Source organism: Colobus angolensis, unplaced genomic scaffold, assembly GCF_000951035.1.
Source record: "Colobus angolensis palliatus isolate OR3802 unplaced genomic scaffold, Cang.pa_1.0 Scaffold215, whole genome shotgun sequence".
In the NCBI taxonomy this organism is placed as follows: Eukaryota; Metazoa; Chordata; class Mammalia; order Primates; family Cercopithecidae; genus Colobus; species Colobus angolensis.
In genome coordinates this window covers 1,469,931-1,491,341 of record NW_012115322.1, presented here as the reverse complement: position 1 = coordinate 1,491,341, position 21,411 = coordinate 1,469,931, and the positions used below count along the sequence as shown (strand labels likewise).

The following is a 21,411-nucleotide window of genomic DNA, read 5'->3' as shown; positions in this document are numbered from 1 at the left end:
TCAGGTGATGATGATATGCAAGCCATCACCAAGATATAGCCAGGTACATGTTTGTATTACCCTCTCCTGCCTCCTCCAAACACAGTATGTTGACATCAGGCCGGGAAGAGGTCAGGATGCACATGTTCATGGCAGAAAGGGAGGACAGGGAGGAGTGTCTGTCTGTGACCTTAAATACGCTGTCTTGGAGTTTAGGATTAAGTATTACATTTAAGGCCGGGCGCGGTGGCTCAAGCCTGTAATCCCAGCACTTTGGGAGGCTGAGACGGGCGGATCACGAGGTCAGGAGATCGAGACCATCCTGGCTAACACGGTGAAACCCCGTCTCTACTAAAAAATACAAAAAAAAACTAGCTGGACGAGGTGGCGGGTTCCTGTAGTCCCAGCTACTGGGAGGCTGAGGCAGGAGAATGGCGTAAACCCGGGAGGCGGAGCTTGCAGTGAGCTGAGATCCGGCCACTGCACTCCAGCCTGGGCGACAGAGCGAGACTCTGTCTCAAAAAAGAAAAAAAGAATTACATTTAAAATATGAAAAACCAAATTATTTTTATTTTCTAGACAGGGTCTCACACTGTCACCCAGGCTGTAATGCAGTGGAACCATCACAGCTCACTGCATCCTTGACCTCCCTGGGCTCAGGTAATCTTTTCACCTCAACTTCCCAAGTAGCTGGGACCACAGATGCATGCCACTCTAATTTATTTTTGGGATAGATAATTTATTTTGGATTTATCCCAAATAAATAAAATAATTTATTTTGGGCCTCTCAAAGTAGCTGGGATCACAGATGCATACCTGACTAATTTATTTATTTTTGTATTTTTATACAGACAGGGTTTCACGATGTTGCTCAGGCTGGTCTTGAACTCCAGGCTCAAGCTATCCGCCTGCTGTGACCTCCTAAAGTGCTGGGATTACAGGCATGAGCCACTGTTATTATTACGGGCCACAGTTATTATTATTATTATTATTATTATTATTATTTGAAACGGAGTTTTGCTCTTGTTGCCCAGGCTGGAGTGCAATGGCGCGATCTCGGCTCACTGCAACCTCCGCCTCCTGGATTCAAGCGATTTTCCTGCCTCAGCCTCCCAAGTAGCTGGGATTACAGTCATGCACTATCACGTCTGGCTAATTTTTTGTACTTTTAGTAGAGATGGGGTTTCACCATGTTGGCCAGGCTGGTCTCGAAGTCCTGATCTCAGGTGATCTGCCCACCTCAGCCTCCCAAATTGCTGGGATTACAGGCGTCAGCCACTGCACCTGGCCCAAAATTATTTTTAATATTCAAGATGAGAAATAGCATGAAAAGTTGAGACCAAATCAGCACCACTGGGTAACACAGAATAGACAGATTAAATATGCAGGTGGGATCCAGGTTCTTTCTCTTCTGAATTCCAGCAACAATTTCTAGTTCCTTTTTTATTGAGGTTAAAAGCCTTGTCTCTGTCATCTTGATTTTCAGCTTTTTGAAAGCAGAGAAGGTATATTGGCTTTCTTCTTTGTAACTTGTAAATATTGCTAAAACATACCCATTTATGTTAGTTTGATTGATCCATAGGGGGATCCTGGCAGCTAGGAGGGAAGACAGATTATGCTCTGTGTTTTTGTTTTTTCACCTCATGTGAATGGAACAGCATTTATACAAGGTAAAGTCAAGAGGAAGCAAGCTGAGCTGATGTAATGGATTTCTGCTGGGCACTATCAAGTTCTCACTGCTTACCGAACTCTGGAGCTTGTATGCATGAAGGGCCCGGTCCAGATCCACGGTTTTGGTAGTTGGAGCCACTTTGCCTCTGACACTGTGCACATAGTCATAGTGGTAGACAGCCTGGTGCAGAAAGAACCATTGTTAGAAGCAAAGAGAATGGGAACCCAGCTCCCTCTGTAAAAAAAAAATAACGGTAGCCTGCTTCCCTTTGCCTGGAGAACTCTGTGGCTTGTCCAATAGGATCAGAGCCAGCGTGTGGACACGTGATCACACTGAGAAACAGAAGAGATGGCCCAGGCATAAGAAGAGGAGGGGTGGGCATTTTACCACTGGAAGTTCCAAAATAATAGGTCTCAATGTTTGCACTCACTGGCGGGATCTGATATTGACTTTTCAAACTGTGGAGTTAATAAAGAAAGAGCAGCTTTGTGCCTGCCCTGCCTGCTCTGAGTCAGGCGTCATAGTGGGTGCTTCCTTATGTCCCCATTTTATGCATCAGAATGGGAGGTTCAGATGGATTAAGTGCTTTTCATAAGCCTTATAGATAATGTGTGGTAGAGGCGAGACTGCACTCCACAACTCTAACTCCAGAGCCTGCTTGCTTCTTATTCTACCATAATTGGCTCTAATTTATTAAATGGCCTAGATGGAAATAAACTTGCTATGACACAGGGCACAAAAAACAACGTTGGAAGCACTAAGGCACAAAGTTACTTCATAGACTGAGATCACCTATAGCTCTACCCAAGCAAACTGCTTGAATGCATCAGGTTTCAGGAAACAATAGCCAGCAGCATCTTCAGTGCTTTCAAACGCACCAACTCTGGTTTCCCAGTTAGAAAAGACTTGGCACTGCCCGGTCTGTGGTTTTTGCCACCTCTGCTTGAGTGGTGGCCCTGCCTTTATTACTGTCCACTTAACTTCCCCAGAGAGCACTTACGTCACTTAGCTGTTTCCCACTTTTGACAGCCTGCACGTAGACTGGTGTATCTGTGACAAGCTTATAGTCATTCCTTGTTTTCAACATGTGAGCTTTATACTTGATCTGCCAAGAGGAAGAAAACAAGCCCATGTTGGACCATTCCTTATGCTTGAAACTGCTGGTTTTCATAGAGGGTTTGGTTGCTTTTAACTCATGAGATTTACATTCATCAGCACTTATTCAACAGACCGAGATGCTTTTGAATTTTATAACAGTGTAACCAACACTTATATGGGGCTTCTAGAGTCTTCTAGGACACTTGATAACTACTCTTATAGGAAAGTTTGAGCTTTCTTACCGAAATCCTCATTGCAGTATTTAATTTGCCTGGAAAATCCTCTCTTTACAAATAGAGCTTGTCTATAGCATTGCAAATGCTAACAAATGACACTTTCCTAAAATGGCAATTAAATGCTTGTTAATATATCCAAAATTGCCTAAAACGTAGAAAGAGAAGCCGGTGGTCCCTTCTCTATCAGAGATGATGGCGTACCTGGACTGCACAGTTTAATAAGAATGCCATATGCCTTCCTAAGAGATGGTTGCTCTGCTCCTAGCATCTTTCTCCAGCTCAGCCACCCCCCAGAGCTGGCCTGTGACAATGTCCCGATTTTACATAACCTCCTCTTAACTCTAGACTATGGAGAAATGGAAATATACTAAAGAACAAAACAAGGCAAACTCACATCATCACGTAGATCATAAGCATGCTTGGCATGGAGGATTTCAGGAGTGTCCCAGACGTAGCAACCAATGCCTTTCAGCCAGTTGAGGTCATCCTTGTACACAATCTGGAGGGTTTTGATAAAGAAGATCAGAAAAAAAAATTGACCATAATAACGTAAACACTAAAAACAGGTACATTCTAGACTCAGAAGCCTTTGTGTAATGAGGAGCAAAGGCATCATGCAAAGAGGCTCAGGGGAGCCACAGAAACATGCGTACACAGAGCCCTGCTTCCAGAGACAGCTCCGAAGTCAAGTCAGACACATGGACATACAGGGAAGAAATAGTGGAAAAAGGCTAAGGTAAAGAAATGGGTGAGTTTGCTGCTCTTCTGGGTGGGGCCATGGGGCAGGGCCGTGGAGGGGTCCTTCTTAAGTCACAGGCTTACATCACTGATCTGATCTGTGACTTTCCTGACGTGATCATTGACTTTCAAGTCGGGGTGGCAAATCCATTCATGGAGGTGCAGGCGGTAATCAATCTCGCTGACTTTCTTCTGAGAATCCTTTGCGGTAACCATCTCTACCATGTCGGGCACGATGTGGATTTTCATCTTGTTCTTTTCATAAACTGATCTGTACAAGCGCTGTCAAGTTAAAATCACATGCCAGTTATACAGGAAATTGTGCCAAGGCATCATGGCCATACATGAGAAGTCAGGCTAAGCAACTCACAGCAAACAGTTGGGGGCAGGGTGGGGACTGGTATTTTCTGACATTTTCTATAGATTAATAGGGGAAATTAAAAAAAATAAAGCATTATAGCTGAAATAATATGTAGCTTCTTTACATGTGCACAGTCAGTGTCATATGCATTGGTAAATAGAAAATGTTCAGGCTGGGCATGATGACTCACACCTGCAATCTCAGCACTGTGACATCTGCAATCCCAGCACTGTGGGAGACTGAGGCAGGAGGATCGCTTGAGCCCAGGAGTTTGAGACCAGAGTGGGCAACATAGCGAGATTCCAATCGCTACAAAAAATTAAAACCTTAGCTGGGTGTGGTGGTGCATGCCTGAAGACTCAGTTACTCAGGAGGCTGAGGTGGGATGATTCCTGGAGCCCGAGAGGTAGAGGCTGCAGTGAGCCATGATTGCACCACCGCCCTCCAGCCGGGGCAACAGAGTGAGACCTGTCTTAAAAAAAAAAAAGTCCGGGGCTTGGCGGGGGGAAGGAAAGGTTCCTATTAATAATACATGGCTATTTTACTTGACTTAAATTTGAAGTAAGGTCTTTGGAGTTACCCTCATGTGTTGCATAACAATGTTTCAGTCAAAAGATTATAATGCTGTGTTTTTACTGAACCTTTTTTATGTTTAGATACACAAATACTTGCCACTGTGTCACAGTTGCCTACAGTATTCAGTACAGTAACATGCTGTACAGGTTTGTAGTCTAGGAGCAATAGGCTATCCCATCTCAGTATGTGGAAGTGCACTCTATGATGTTAGCACAACAATGGAATCACATAACGAGCGGCACAGTTCTCAGAATGTATCCTAGTCGTTAAGGGGCGCATGGCTGTACTTACATCGATGTTAAATTTGCCAACTCGGAGACACCGTGCTGTGTTTGGATCATCGTCAACACTTCTTGGTAACGTATAAAGAGCTTTGAACTTTTCATATTCCTCCCGATATTTGACCTATAGAGAAAAAGTAGAAAGGAAGAAAGAGTTTGAGAGAGCAATGGATTTATATTGTTAAAACAGCATAAGACTTAACGGGAAAACCTGACTCTGAGATCCACCCAGCGCTGGGGACACCACTTCTCTGAGCTCATTTCCCCAACTGTACAGAGCGATAGAGCAGTAGCGCCTGCCATGGGGTTATCATGTGGCTGAAATCAGACTGTAACAAAAGTACTTTGAAACCGGAGAGCACTGTGAAATTTTAGTTGCTATTTTCAAAACTCCTATAGCAATACTAGTACTTTTACTGCTACTACAAGCAATTCATTTTAAAGATTATGTAATTTAAAAATATTCTCTTGTGGTAATGGCTTTGTTTTTCTTACTACCATGAGTACAAGATTAAAACTGTGCTTAGGAATATCTTTGTTTTTAATAACTGAAAAGTCTGCTGCTAAGAAGACACAATCCTTGGATTTCAGTGTCTACAAGGCTTTCAAAAATACAGTGCAATCAACTTCTGTGGGATAACAACTAGTTCTTAAGCCATGGTGCCTATTAATTAGTGTTCCATGATTATATAAACCCAGGTTAAGACAGAGACTGAGATCCAATCTCATAGCACACAATAATAAAATAACAATTCTTCCACTACTCCGAGACTTGCACCTCTGTAACAAGAGAGAGATGGGAGTATATGTTTGTATCAGAATTCCAGCAATGCTCTTCATTGACTGTAGACCAACCAACATTTCCACCAGATTTTTCCAAAACAGAAAATCAGCTTCTTACATCTAATCTATTTCTCAGCTTCAAAGATGATAGAATTTAAAGACACCCTTTTAAACACACACACACACACACACACACACACACACACACACAAAGCTTTTTCCTAAAATAAGGTCAGAATACTTCTTTTAAAGGATTAATTTCTCTATGTTTTACCTTGCTCCAAAACCAACTTGCCAAGAATCTTGCCTCAATCTGTTCATGACTCAAGGGAAAAGCCTCTTTTGAGCTTTTTAAATCTTATCTATAATACTTTTCTTCCAAAATGAAAAGTTTGCTCCTTTTTGCAATCTTCCAAATAGAGTTGGGTCTGGGTAAAATCACATACCTTACTTTTTCCTCCAGGTAAAAATTAAATAATTCCATAGACTGTCTAATGAAGTTTATTTCTAAGCTGTGCATCTGTAAGTCCAGTAGAGTAGTGAAATCAATTTACTGAGTCACTAGCATTTAAATGAGTAGAACAGAATGGAAATGATCAGAGTGCACTGTCTCTAGTCTAGCAGTCACTGCTCTTCTGTGAGACATTTGTGCCAGAAGAAACTCACATAAACTTCAGGGGTGTGTATGTGTGTATGTGAACTTGAAATAAAAAATAAATTTCCCACCGTGAGTCCTGGTCAAAACATGTTTGAGAAATGCTGATTTAAAGTGTTACATAAAATGTTCACAATTAAGAGATAAAGTCTCTAATTTTTCTGAAGGAGCACTGGGCTAAGAATTACAATAAAGGTTACAGGGAATTTTACAATTAAAGGTTTTACACAGACTTTAAACCAACAAAGATCAAAAGAGACAAAGAAGGACATTACATAATGGAAAAGGGATCAATGAAACAAGAAGAGCTAACTATCTTAAATATATATGCACCCAACACAGGAGCACGCAGATTCATTAAACAAGTTCTTGGAGACCTACAAAGAGACTTGGACTGCAACACAACAATAGTGGGGGACTTTAACACCCCACTGTCAACACTAGACAGATCAACCAGACAGAAAATTAACAAGGATATCCAGGACTTGAACTCAGAATCTCTGGGACACATTTAAAGCAGTGTGTAGAAGAAAATTTATAGCACTAGATGCCCACAAGAGAAAGCAGGAAAGATCTAAAATCGACACCCTAACATCACAATTATAAGAACTAGAGAAGCAAGAGCAAACAAATCGAAAAGCTAGCAGAAGGCAAGAAATAACTAAGATCAGAACAGAACTGAAGGAGATTGAGACACAAAAAACCCTCCAAAAAAATGAATGAATCCAGGGGCTGGTTTTTTGAAAAGATCAACAAAATTGATAGACTACTAGCAAGACTAACAAAGAAAGAGAGAAGAATCACATAGACACAATAAAAAAATGATAAAAGGGATATCACCACCGATCCCAGAGAAATACAAACTACCATCAGAGAATACTATAAACACCTCTACGCAAATAAACTAGAAAATCTAGAAGAAAAGGATAAATTCCTGGACACATACACCCTCCCACGACTAAACCAGGAAGAAGTTGAATCCCTGAATAGACCAATAGCAGGCTCTGAAATTGAGGCAGTAATTAATAGCCTACCACCAAAAAAAGTCCAGGACCAGAGGCATTCGCAGCCGAATTCTACTAGAGGTACAAAGAGGAGCTGGTACCATCCCTTCTGAAACTATTCCAAACAACAGAAAAAAAGGGAATCCTCCCTAACTCATTTTATGAGGCCAGCATCATCCTGATACCAAAACCTGACAGAGGCACAACAAAAACAGAAAATCTTAGGTCAATATCCCTGGTGAACATCAATGTGAAAATCCTCAAAAAATACTGTTTTATGAAACCAAATCCAGCAGCACATCAAAAAGCTTATCTACCATGATGAAGTCGGCTTCATTCCTGGGATGCAAGCCTGGTTCAACATATGCAAATCAATAAATATAATCTATCACAGAAACAGAACCAACGACAAAAATCACATGATTATCTCAATAGATGCAGAAAAGGCATTTGTCAAAATTCAACAGCCCTTCATGCTAAAAACTCTCAATAAACTAGCTATTGATGGGACAAACCTCAAAATAATAAGAGCTATTTATAACAAACCCACAGCCAGTATCATACTGAATGGGCACAAGCTGGAAGCATTCCCTTTGAAAACTGGCACAAGCCAGGGATGCCCTCTCTCACCACTCCTATTCAACATAGTATTGGAAGTTCTGGCCAGGGCAATCAGGCAAGAAGAAAGAAATAACGGGTATTCAATTAGGAAAAGAGGAAGTCAAATTGTCCCTGTTTGCAGATGACATGATTGTATATTTAGAAAACCCCATCATCTCAGTCCAAAATCTCCTTAAGCTGATAAGCAACTTCAGCAAAGTCTCAGGATACAAAATCAATGTGCAAAAATCACAAGCATTCCTATATACCAATAACAGACAAACAGAGAGCCAAATCACGAGTGAACTCCAACTCACAACTGCTACAAAGATAATAAAATACCTAGAAATCAAACTTACAAGGGATATGAAGGACCTCTTCAAGGAGAACTACAAACCACTGCTCAAGGAAATAAGAGAGGACACAAACAAATGGAAAAACATTCCATGCTCATGGATAGGAAGACTCAATATCATGAAAATGGCCATGCTGTCCAAAGTAATTTATAGATTCAATGTCATCCCTCTCAAGCTACCACTGACTTTCTTCACAGAATTGGAAAAAACTAAAGCTGGAGGCATTACACTATCTGACTTCAAACTGTACTACAAGGCTACAGTAATAAAAATACCATGGTACTTGTACCAAAACAGATATATAGACCAATGGAACAGAACAGAGGTCTCAGAAATAACACCATATATCTATAATCACCTGATCTTTGACAAACCTGACAAAAACAAGCAATGGGAAGAAGACTCCCTATTTAATAAATGGTGCTGGGAAAACTGGCTAGCCATGTGCAGAAAGCTGAAGCTGGATCCCTTCCTTACACCTTATACAAAAATTAACTCAAGATGGATTAAAGACTTACACAAAAGACCTAAAACCATAAAAACCCCAGAAGAAAACTTAGGCAATACCTTTCAGGACATAGGCATGGGCAAATACTTCATGACTAAAACACCAAAAGCAATGGCAACAAAAGCCAAAATAGACAAATGGAATCTAATTAAACTAAAGAACTTCTGCACGGCAAAACAAACTATCATCAGAGTGAACAGGCAACCTACAGAATGGGAGAAAATTTCTGCAATCTATCCATCTGACAATGGGCTAATATCCAGAATCTACAAAGAATTTAAACAAATTTACAAGAAAAAAACAACCCCATGAGAAAGTGGGCAAAGGATATGAACAGACACTTCTCAAAAGAAGACATTTATGTGACCAACAAATATATGAAAAAATGCTCATCATCACTGGTCATTAGAGAAATGCAAATCAAAACCACAATGAGATACTATCTCACACCAGTTAGAATAGCAATCATTACAAAGTCAGGAAACAACAGATGCTGGAGAGGATGTGGAGAAATAGGAACGCTTTTACACTGTTGGTGGGACTGTAAACTAGTTCAACCATTGTGGAAGACAGTGTGGTGATTCCTCAAGGATCTAGAACTAGAAATACCATTTGACCCAGCCATCCCATTACTGGGTATATACCCAATGGATTAGAAATCATTCTACCATAAAGACACATGCACACGTGTGTTTATTGCAGCACTCTTCACCATAGCAAAGACTTGGAACCAACCAAATGCCCATCAATGATAGAATGGATAAAGAAAATGTGGCACATATACACCATGGAATACTACGCAGTCATGATAGACTAGATAAAGAAAATGTGGCACATATACACCATGGAATACTATGCAGCCATAAAAAAGGATGAGTTCATGTCCTTTGCAGGCACAAGGATGAAGCTTGAAACCATCATTCTCAGCAAACTAACACAAGAACAGAAAACCAAACACTGTATGTTCTCACTCATAAGTGGGGGTTGAACAGTAAGAACACATGGACACTGGGAGGGGAACATCACACACTAGGTCCTGTCAGGGAGTAGGGGGTTAGGGGAGGGATAGCATTAGGAGAAATACCTAATGTAGATGATGGGTTGATGGGTGCAGCAAACCACCATGGCACATGCATACCCATGTAACAAACCTCCATGTTCTGCACATGTACCCCAGAACTTAAAGTATAAGAAACCAAAACAAAACACTCACACACAAAAAGGTGTTACTTAAGAGCATTAATGGTTAGAGGTCATAAGATTTAAAGGCATACAGAGTTAGAGGACGTACGACCTTCTGCTATATTTAAACAGCTCATGAGATTTAGGGTTTGTTTGTTTTACATTTATGTTTATATCCAAGAAAAGTTCTACTTAAAAAAGGAGAATTAAACTTTTTTTAATGTTTTCTATTTCATTGCTATAAAATAATTTATATTAACTGGGGATGGTATAATAACCAGTTATATTCACTGGTTTATTTTTGCCCAACATCCATATAATTCTATTGAAAAAGTCTATTTTTGTAGGGTGTATTATGTCTTCAGCCCATCTTTACTTCTGGCTTTAGCAGAGATTATCATGTGCAGACAGGCAGCCTGAAAGGTCACATCCTGTCCTCCTTGCAAGTGCTTGTGATTCTCTCCAGGCAGCAGAGAGAGATAGAGAGGCGGTGAGTACATAGACTCTAATAACTGAGCATTTGGAATTATTTCCTGGACATGCCCACGGGAATGCTGGGGGTACTTCTGGACAACGCATGAATCAGCCTGAAAGATTCTTGGAGTGGAGAGCAGGGGAGGGTGGGAAAGCTGTCATGTTTTTGTTTGACTTACATGGCTGGCCAGATGCTTCTGGTTCTTGGCGTGTGTCAGGGACAAGGTGCTGGAAGGCAGGATGTAGCTGGTGGCTTTCACTCTATCCCAGGCCTCCTTGTAAAGGTTCTGCAGGAATTAAAGACCTTCTTGTGAATGTGGGAAAATGCATCTGGTTGACTTCTGAATATCAGGTTTTCCTTCTGTTTCTGTCCTTCTCACACACTCCCTACTAACTCCCAGGACTCCGTTTAAGGTGGGGCTTATTTAATTGTACCTACTAGAATTTTATAAGGTAAAGTAGGATTGAAGGTCCAGGAAACAAATCATAGAAAAGCCTTTGGGGATAGAGTGTCCATCCCATTTATTCTCTTACTGTCTTAGAAGGGGGAAAGGTGGCTCATATATAGGAAGGGGAAAAAACTCAACTCACACTGCTGTAAAGATTCTTCAGGTTTCTGGTTCTGTCATAATCCACTGTTTCCAGAACTGTTGTGTATTTGTCCTTATTCTGATGATAATTTTCTTTATATTTCACCTATAGACAAGCAACAATATGTTATTTACCTCTGTTGTTCGAAAATACATAAAGACAAGAAATAGTTTGTCCTTGGAAGAGGAGTACAGGAAGACGCACCTCACTGGCATTAATGCCACTCTGAACAGCAGTCACATAGACGGGTGTGTCTGTGACCAGATTATAGTTTTGTAGATTTTCTTTACCTGCTGCTGTATATTGTAGCTGTGAAGAAAAACAAAAGTCACCACAAATGGTAACATACAGGTCTGTCATCAGTTTTAGCTGCATGTGCCAACTTAGATGTGCCTTTATTTCTGGATTTCTGCTTTAATCCTAACAAACAGGCTGTCATTCTAGAGTCCTGCAGACTTTGTATGGCTGCCAGAATGAATAGTTTCTCTTGACCAAGACTGGGGTGGAGATTTTGGCCATTTTGTTGCCTTTTCCATGCCTATCCTCCATCCCTGACAGCAGCCCCTCACTTTCAACACTCTGTTACAACTGCCCCATCAGAGCTGAACCACATGCTGAAAAGTTTTCCAGATACTGATTTTTTTCCTCCAAAACTTGTCTACCTGTAATCAAAGGATGCTTCTACCTCCTACTCTCTGCAAGTTAACTTGATCAACTAAAGTATAGATGCTTGCGAGTCGTTCACTATGAAACACCTCCCAGATAAACTTTTGTTATGAATGTGCACTGCCTTAAACCAAAGGAGAGATTCAGACTGGGAAGATCCAACCCCAGAGCAGGCCACTAGAAGAGCTTTGCTTGGGAGAGGAGGGGCTTTGGTCAGTTAGAGCCTACACTGCTACAGCAGCTTTCTCAGCCTGCCCATGAACCCACTGACACCACCATGGATTCTGATGACCCATGGAGAGTCAGTCCTTCTAGGAAGGTGGCTCACCTGACTCTGAAGGTCGTATGATTTCTTGGCATGGAGAATTTGGGGTGTATCCCAAACATAGCAACCAATGCCTTTCAACCAATTCAGGTCATCTTTATACACGTTCTACAAGAAAGAGAGAACAATGAAATGTGGAAGGTATTCTGAATTTACAATTGAGCATTTGATAATTTCCTGTCAGCCGTTGGCTGTGCTTCTTGCTTTGAAGACATAGGGTAGGCCTCTCACCAGCTGGAAGGTCTTTAATTCCCAAGCCTAAAGAAGATTGAGAGCAATATCAAAGTCTGAGTTTAGTGTTAAACCAATTAAATATTTAACATATGTGTCCTATGGCTTAGGGTGGATTCTTATACCAAAAAGTGGTTACTCAGGCCACTTTGTGTTGAGAAGCAGCAAGATTTATGAATACAGAGACAATGGGAGCATGGCAGCCAGGGTTGGGGGGTAGCCAAGACAGAGTCATGGAAACTGTAGCTAAGTCAAGCTTCAGAAAGGACATCATACATCACTCAAGATCTCCTGGGCGTTTCGGACACGTATAACATTGGGTTCTTCCAGAAGAGACGTCCACTGGTGGAAATAGTGTCGATACTCCAGGTCACTGAGGATGTACTGGCACCTTTTAGCCAGCACATGATTCATCATGTCATTGGGGATATGAACATTTGCTTTGGTATCTTCATAATGTTTTCTGTAGTTCAACTAACATGTTTTAAAGACAAAAATAAGAAAGGGATTTAAATGTAAATTATTCAGATCAATCTCTTTTAGATCCTTATTTCCCATTTAGATCAGTATCTCTAGAATAAACTAAGGTTAAAAAAATCGTACTTTAAGATATTCTTCTTCTTTTGAAATTTCCCATCCTTTTTTTTATTTTTTATTTTTTGAGATGGTATCCTGCTCTGTTGCCCAGACTGGATTACAATGGTGTGATCTCCACTCACTGCAACCGCTGCCTCCTGGGTTCAAACAATTCTCATGCCTCAGCATCCCGAGTAACTGGAATTACAGGCATGCGCCACCATGCCCAGCTAATTTTTGTATTTTTAGTAGAGATGAGGTTTCACCATGTTAGCCAGGCCAGTCTCAAACTCCTGACATCTGGTGATCCATCTGCCTTGGCCTCCCAAAGTGCTGGGATTACAGGCGTGAGCCATTGCACCTGGCCTGAAATTTCCCATCCTTTTATAACACAGGGTAAATAGTGACCCTGATGCTTTTTCCTTTTCTTAACACAAAGCAGTCACAGTGTTTAATAGTCAGGGAGAAAGTGGCATGGAGGAAGCACACAGCCATTAAGAGTCCACAGGCTGACTGGCAGGAAGGACTTTACGTTACTCCATTTCCCAGCTAACCTGAACCAAAGGGCAAGTTATAAATATGCAGACACGACAGCACACTTACGGGGCACAAATCCCATGTTAAAGTGGACATTTACTTACCGCACTCCTCATCTGTTGGAAATCCAGACAGTGAACCACACCAGGGAATTCACCGATCACTTTTCCAGCCAAGTAGTGACCTTTCTGCTTCTCATATGTCTCTTTGTATTTAAGCTGTAAAGTGGGTTCAACATTGAGAATCGCTGGAGTTTCCTAACCAGCCCCTTGATCCCCAGTAAAGACTCTCAAACTTAGGAGAGGAAAAGGTCATACTGACCTCACTGTTCACCAGATCAGCGTGCTTGGCTCCAACAATGGGAATGTAGCGCTCATCCAGGGTGTAGCCGTAGGCCTTGGTGCCCTCCCATGCCCCTTTATACAGTATCTAGAACAAAGAAATACATGGCAACAAAAAGAAGTTGAAAGTTTGCTTTCAGCTTCTTTCAGATACCACTAAAAGAGTTGGTCAAATTAAGATGAAACATGTATGTTCAAGGCAAGGCTAAAATCTTTATCTATAGCCGTTAGCGTGTCTACCTAGAACAGCGCAGTTATTTGGTTTATTGCAAATTAAACTTACAGACTCTAGGCATTTTATTTTATTTTTTATTTTATTTTATTTTTATGTTTTTTGAGACGGAATCTTGCTGTCACCCAGGCTGGTGTGCAGTGGTGTGATCTTGGCTCACTGCAACCTCCGCCTCCTGGGTTCAAGAGATTCTCCTGTCTCAGCCTCCCGAGTAGCTGGGATTACAGGCATGTACCATCACACCTGGCTAATTTCTGTATTTTTCATAGAGACAGGGTTTCACCATGTTGGCCAAGCTGGTCTCGAACTCCTGACCTCAGGTGATCCACCCGCCTCACCCTCCCAAAGTGCTGGGATTACAGGCATGAGCCACCATGCCTGGCTGACTCTAGGCATTTTATAAGAGTTGACTATATCTGTGATCCTAGTAAAAGTGACAAGAAATTTGCACACAGGGAGAGAACTGGCAAAGATCCTTTCCCAGGCCACACATACGCACCATCGGCCTCCTTTAAATTAACTGAATGAAATTTTGGAGAGCAAGTTTTCCTCTTGTTGGCTAGAGATGCTGATGCATGATTACTAAAGAGGGACCAGACTTTCCTCCCTTTTCTCTATTGGTAGATGCTCAATCCTATGTGCATCCAGAGCACTTGTTAGATTATTATTCTATCAATTTAAGTCTGTTCCCTCACTTGCATGAGCTCCTGAAGGCTTGTCTCATTGAGCTTTAGCCTCTCATTGCCTCCTCCTGGCACATCACAGGAGCTCAAAAACACCAGCCGAATAAGTACTATTTGCCTTGAATACCATGCTACTTCTAATACACAAGACTAAGTGCTGTGGGAAAATAAATAATAGGTTGCCTTATAAGTTCAGCAGTTGACAAAATCAGCCAAGCATATGAATGCAACAAGAGCTTCAAATTAGAAACTGAGTGGTTATTACATGAAAGAGAACTCACAGCGCTGTAGAGTTTTCCCATGTCTCTGGAGTGGGAGATATGCGGTGTGTCTGGTGAAAACGTGTACTTGCCCTTTGCTTTATTAAATGTTTCTTTATATTTTACCTAAGGAGAGAAAACCACATCTTTTATTACTATAAGCATATATTACATTTTTATAAGATTACCTAGAAACATAATCAGTCCACATTTAGAGATTAAAACTAACCAACTGGTTGAATGTTAGTCCATTTTAGCTAAAACAATAGAATAATTTGGATAGGAATATAGATACCTAAAAGTGAATACAATTTACCACCTGCTAGTGACTTTTAAGACACACCCTCCAAAGATGATCTTAGAATTTACCCCATCCCAATTTTTTTTACAAGCAATTATCTAAAGTTAAGCTGATCCACCCAATGATAGATAATTTACTCCCCAGTCTGTGCACTTCAGCTTGCACAAAGCAAACTTACATCACTTTGATTGACAGAATTAATCTTGGCTAAAACAATCTCTGGAGGATCCACCACACTTGTAAAGTTAGGATAGTTGTCAAGGGCATTTTTCTTATATTTGATCTGTAAAGAAATGGAGACAATTAAGACAGGTCCACCACCACAGGTTATCTACCTACACATGGCAGGTAGGAGGGCAGGCATTAGGTTAGAAGAACAGGCTTTGCATACCTGATTCATCATTTCCTGGTTCTTAGTAACCCTCACATGGTCCACAGAATCCAGGGGGATCCAGCCAATGCCTCGGAGCCACTCTAGGTCAGCTTTGTAGATATTCTGAGAGCAGGAAGAGAGGTATAATGGAGGAATAAATGACTGAGACATAGGCTTACAGGGGGCAGGTTACAATTTTTTCAAAAGCTTTTAAAGGATTTCTCTCTAGTAGTTGTCTCATTCATTCAATTGTGATTTCACCTGAGCAATATTTCTTGAGGCTATTACTGTGCATGAGGCACTATGCTTGGTGCTTTGATGAGTAAGTATAAAGGAGTCTAGGAGTCGAGATAAGTCATTTATAAAGCAAGAAGTGCTATTAGATCAAGTGCTCAAATGCTATTGGAGTTGAGGGGAAGGGGCTGTTATTTTCTGCTATTGTCATAAGAAAAGGCTTACCAAGGAGGTTGTACTTTTAGATGGATTTGGTACATTTAGTCACGTAGAAGTATGTGGGGGCATTTAGACTAAATGAGGGAAACTACACAAGTAAATGTTCATGTATTGGGCAGGGGGAGTCATCCCCTGGGTCCCAGCCAAACCTATTCTTGCCCTTACGAACCTGGATTCTCCCAGCCTACTTGACATGAAAATAAGAGGAGTTGCTATTCTGATTAAAGTTCCACAACGGCCATTTTGCTGCAGCAACCAGTGAAGTTGGATGTTCAAGTTCAACATCTTTGCTGTAGCAGTCTTTGACTTCCAGGTTCCCTTTTGTTAATGATGAGAAGACCCAGGTAGCATTAGCTTCTCTGGGCACCTAAGCAACTAAGTTGATGCATCAAGTTACTATTCTGCACATACTGAAGGCTGGTGGCAGGTACAGATCTTGATTCAGGCATCAGTGGGAGGTAGATTATGTCTTGTTCTCTATCCTAGCTTTACCAAAGCTCCGCATGAGGCATACTGGGCCCTCGTGCAGCTTAATCAGTATTTCATTTCTCTTTTGCTTTGGGAACAACTTCATAAATACCTCGAGGAATGAGATGCTTGGCAAAGCAGGAATAGGGCATGCTTAGGTCTTTAACTGTGCTTCTCACCTAATATTGTCAAAACCTCAACTCATTCTCAATTCCCACCCAAGCCAATTATTATTTTCAGTCAACTGATACTTTTCCATGTGAATGTGAGTGAGGAGTTGCTGATGGCCAAAATGGTACAAAAGCAGATTTAAAAAAAAAAAAAATTGAAAGTTATTCAGAAATGCAGTCAGTACAAAAGCAGATTTAAAAAAAAAAAAAGATTGAAAGTTATTCAGAAATGCAGTCAGTAGGCAAACCAATCAATCCATCACTGCTGCTGATCTTTCTCTACTTCATATCCAGCCTCAGTTCCCTTTGGGAACAAATTTTCTGTGGCCTCAAATTTCAAGCACTTGTGGATCTGGGATGTTGCTCCTCATTCTCAGAGTGTACCATGAGTTTCTAGATAATGAAGAAACAAAAATCACTTACATCGCTCTGTAGGTCATAGGCCTTTCTTGCCTGAATAACATCATTCTGGTCAGGATGACACGTCCATTGGTGCAAGTAATTACGGTAGTCAATATCACTGACAAGGGCCTGCCCCTCCTTGGCGGCCAAGACAGACTTCATATCAGCAGGTATATTGATTTTGGCCTTTGTTTTGTGATAGTCCTCTTTGTATAGTCTCTCATTCTGAATCTGGCCTGCATGCTCAAACCAAACCAGCTTAGGGTCATCTCTCATCGTCGGGACACCAACATAATGACCTTTTTGCTTCACATGGTCAGCTCTGTATTTCAGCTGGTGAGAAGAGGAATGTAAATTCCATCAGTTTTCACAAGAGGGGGCTTGACCATCTACTAAGGGATATCAGCAAATTCAGCCCCCCAGATTTTTGTTTGATACCCACCCCCAACTCTGAGAACAAATAATAAAAAGCATTGAAATAAATCCATGTGAAGAAATACCTATTTAAAAATAGAAAAATATTCTGCTGAGATCACCCTAAAAATGATAAAAATAAATTTTAAAAAATAAAAATAGAGAAAAAACATATACTTATTCTCTGATTCTGGCAGTATTTTTATTCGAAGGCCTAAAGATTTTAGGGAGGGCAGAGAATATAAGAAAAAGTAAATAATTTGAACAATTGCTTTTAAAGAAGCCAAGGGGGTGGGGGGAGCGGAGGTGGTGAAGAAAGAAGAAAGACCAAAGCCCATGGAAGAAAGATCAAAAAGGGAGCAGGTACTCCAACCATCACCAAGCCTGGCCACGTCTGCCACACTGAAACTGAACACCTTGAAGGTGCTTTCTCTGCCTTCAGCGTAACTGGAATCCCTGGGAGCAAGGTCCCACTTTTGCAAAATGCACTCCCATCAGGATATATTACCTCACTCTGAACGTCACTGGAGTGATGGGCATGAACAAATGGCACAGCATCTGGAGGCAAAATGTAACCTGTGGCTTTTTGTCTCTCCCAGCCTTCCTTGTAGAGATACTGAAAGACAGAGGCACAATAAAGGGTTAAAATGAGGAGTCAGAAGGGAGGGGTAAGTTGTGTACATAATTATCCTACAGTTCCATTAAGGCCCTCCACTCGTACACAAATACCAGGCATCTGGGTGAAACCCATACCTGGTCCAGTATCCTGGCAGCCTCCTGGGCAGTGTGCAGCAGGGGAGTTTCTGTGAGGGTGTACTTTGATTTGGTGTCATTCCAGTCTTTTCGGTATTTAATCTAAAAAAAAAATGAGAGGCAAGGGGGAAGTTACTTATTAAGAAAACATCATGTTGTCCAAGCAATTGTTAGCATCCATCATTTTAATGATTAAAATCTGTATTTCAGATGATTGCATGTTGAGTGTAAGTAGATGGAAAAGCTTTGGAAGTGATATCTGCCTGATAGTGAGATTATAAAACAGCCATATACTTACATCATCGAGGATCTCGCCACTTTGTTTTGCTGTCACATAATCAACTCTGTCATCCACAGGCGTAAAGTTGAGAGTTTCTATTTTTGTGCGATATTTTTTCTATGGGAAAGAAAGCATCTTTTAGATAGTTGTAATTCCTGGACGTGTGTGAACTGAGAAAGATACACTAAATTTAGGGTCCTTCTCTACTAGAAACATACAGTGCCATATTTGAATGGCGTCTTCTTGGGAATTTGGCTTTCTTTTTAGCATTTTATTTTTTAAACAAATGTATCAGCTTCTTATGCCTCCCACAGATTTTAAAGTAGGAAGTTTGCTTAGCTTTCAAAGTTATATAATGTATCATTATGTGTATCGCAATGCACATTTTTCCAATGGGACAAACGTTTCCCAAGTATATTGCTATTGCTGACAAAAAGATTTTTCCATTTATACAATGCCAAGCATCAGTGAATGTCCTGGATATTATATTATGGATGTGGTCCCATAATGTGATAGAGACAGTACATTTTCAAAAATACATATATCCAGTTTAAATCACAGCCATTGAAATGGTTAAGACTGCTGATACTAGATGACTATATTTTAGTTTGTGCATTTTGTCACTTTCTTGGGAAATGTACTGAATGTCAGGGTAAAATCTTGGAATACCTCACTGAAGATATCCGCGGCATGTTTGGCATGATTGACGGACACGGAGTCATTTGGCATCCACCCAATTCCACGCAACCATTCCAAGTCAGACTTGTAAACATTCTGTGAAAACAAGGCCAGAATGAGTTCAGCAACCCTGGTCATGTAGTCCTAGTTAGGCTATCCATTAGTCTGATGAAGAAATACAATGTAAATGCTATATAAGCCAAGGAAGGCATACTCAAGCAGCCACGCAGGTAATGTAAAGAAATTAATTAGGTGGCCAGGCAGTGTGACAAACTATAGCATATATTTTTATTTAAAAGGGGTTATCCTTGATTCCATTCTGGTGATTGTTACTAAGGGATAATTCAGAGCTGCGTCCTCTGAATTTCCAAGAGAAATGGGAAATTCGACATTTGTACACAAAAATTTTTGGATTTTAAAATCTTGGCAACTTAGTTCAAAATTTCTAAACACTGTATCAATTAAAAAAGCATGTCTGCGCCTACATCCTGTCCATGGGCTGCCAATATTTTACTGGATATAAGCTTCTATTGCCATCTAAATTCTATAGAAAGAATATTTTCACAGTTTTCTTTAATCTGATACAATTAAGACCTGTATTCATACTACCATTTATTTCTTGATATAAAGTCTAGGTCCTTATTGGATTTGGCTATTTTGATACCATACTATAAGGTCTCACTAATATTAAATTCTTGGTGTTATGAAGTTGTAAAATGATGAAAAAAGGGTTTAGTGTCATAAACTCTCTGGGATTCATGGCAAACTGAGAAGAGTTCATTCCCAAATGCAGCCCACTCACATCGCTCTGCAGTTCGTAGGCCTTCTTGGCCTGAATCACATCGTTCTGGTCAGGCATGCAGGTCCACTGGTGCAGGTAATTGCGGTAATCCACGTCACTGACCAGAGCCTGGGAATTTTTAGAGTGCAGGATGGAAAGCATGTCCGCGGGGCTCTGGATCTTGGCCTTCCACTTGGCCCAGTCCAGACGGTACTCTCGTTCATTCTGGAGCTTGTCAGCTATGAGGGCCCAGCGGATCTTGTTGTCATCCCTGGCTGTGAGGGTGCCCACGTAGTGTCCCTTCTGCTTCTCATGGTCAAGCTTATATTTATACTGGAGATGCAAAAATAAAGCAGATGGGTCACAGCATGTCCTCTTGATGCACCTAGAGCATTGGCTGAAAAAAAAACTGAGAAGTTAAAAAAGGCCACTCACGTCACTGGCAATCTCCCTGGAGGCCTTGGCAGCCTGGATGGGGATGGCATCCAGCCGGACATCACAGCCTGCCTTCATTTCATCCCAGCCCTCACGGTAAAGTTTCTGAAAAGGAGAAAAATCAGATATCATCCTAGATTCAAATTTGCCAATACCTTCAATGGCTCAGGTGGAATTAATATCATAGGGGCAAAGTTTTGAAGCCCAAGGACTTGAGAGCAGTTGAAGAAGAGAATAGGTGAGAATTGTTCTATGCACCATTGTCCTAGAACATGTAATGGTGTCTGGAGTCCAAAGGTCTGGGCTTGACAATCTCCATTCTTTTGTTTTTATTATTTTCAATGTTTTATATGTTATTTTTATGGGTACATAGTAGGTATATATATTTCTAGGGTGCATGAGATATTTTGATGTAGGCATACAATGGGTGATAGTCACATCAGGGTAACTGGGTACCCACCACCTCAAGCATTTATCAAGTCTGTGTTATATGCATTCCAATTATACTCTTTTTCTTTTTTTTGAGATGGAGTTTCACTCTTGTTGCCCAGGCTGGAGGGCAATGGCGCGATCTCGACTCACCCCAACCTCTGCCTCCTGGGTCCAAGCCATTCTCCTTCCTCCACCTCCCGAGTAGCTGGGATTACAGGCATGTGCCACCAGGCTCGGCTAATTTTGTATTTTAGTAGAGACGGGGTTTCTCCATGTTGGTCAGGCTGGTCTCAAACTCCTGACCCTAAGGTGATCTGCCTGCCTTGGCCTCCCAAATTGCTCCAATTATACTCTTTCAGTTATTTTCAAATGTACAATAAATTTTAAATTGGAATGATAGCCCTGAAGTAGTTGCTCATGCTTCATAATCTCGTTAATAAAAAGGTTTTGGCTTTGTTTTCTTGTGTCAGTGTATTGGTAACATTGGGATAACTTTAGACATTAGAATTTCTTTTTTTTTTTTTTT

General features: G+C 41.0%; 1 protein-coding gene across 1 annotated transcript in view; it reads right to left on the bottom strand.

Moving 5' to 3' along the window:
• Window positions 1-21,411, bottom strand: part of NEB (nebulin) — a 226,170-nt gene that overhangs the window by 65,231 nt on the left and 139,528 nt on the right. The window contains exons 80-101 of the mRNA XM_011943053.1: window positions 20,454-20,558; window positions 20,040-20,351; window positions 19,229-19,333; window positions 18,578-18,676; window positions 18,280-18,381; window positions 18,035-18,142; window positions 17,134-17,445; window positions 15,638-15,742; window positions 15,425-15,529; window positions 14,967-15,071; window positions 13,751-13,858; window positions 13,534-13,647; window positions 12,593-12,790; window positions 12,089-12,193; window positions 11,299-11,403; window positions 11,095-11,199; window positions 10,683-10,790; window positions 4,952-5,065; window positions 3,808-4,005; window positions 3,380-3,484; window positions 2,652-2,756; window positions 1,724-1,831 (exon numbers count right to left, since the gene is read on the bottom strand). Coding sequence (XP_011798443.1) covers window positions 1,724-1,831; window positions 2,652-2,756; window positions 3,380-3,484; window positions 3,808-4,005; window positions 4,952-5,065; window positions 10,683-10,790; window positions 11,095-11,199; window positions 11,299-11,403; window positions 12,089-12,193; window positions 12,593-12,790; window positions 13,534-13,647; window positions 13,751-13,858; window positions 14,967-15,071; window positions 15,425-15,529; window positions 15,638-15,742; window positions 17,134-17,445; window positions 18,035-18,142; window positions 18,280-18,381; window positions 18,578-18,676; window positions 19,229-19,333; window positions 20,040-20,351; window positions 20,454-20,558 — 2,931 coding nt within the window. The remainder of the gene's footprint in view (window positions 1-1,723; window positions 1,832-2,651; window positions 2,757-3,379; window positions 3,485-3,807; window positions 4,006-4,951; window positions 5,066-10,682; window positions 10,791-11,094; window positions 11,200-11,298; window positions 11,404-12,088; window positions 12,194-12,592; window positions 12,791-13,533; window positions 13,648-13,750; window positions 13,859-14,966; window positions 15,072-15,424; window positions 15,530-15,637; window positions 15,743-17,133; window positions 17,446-18,034; window positions 18,143-18,279; window positions 18,382-18,577; window positions 18,677-19,228; window positions 19,334-20,039; window positions 20,352-20,453; window positions 20,559-21,411) is intronic.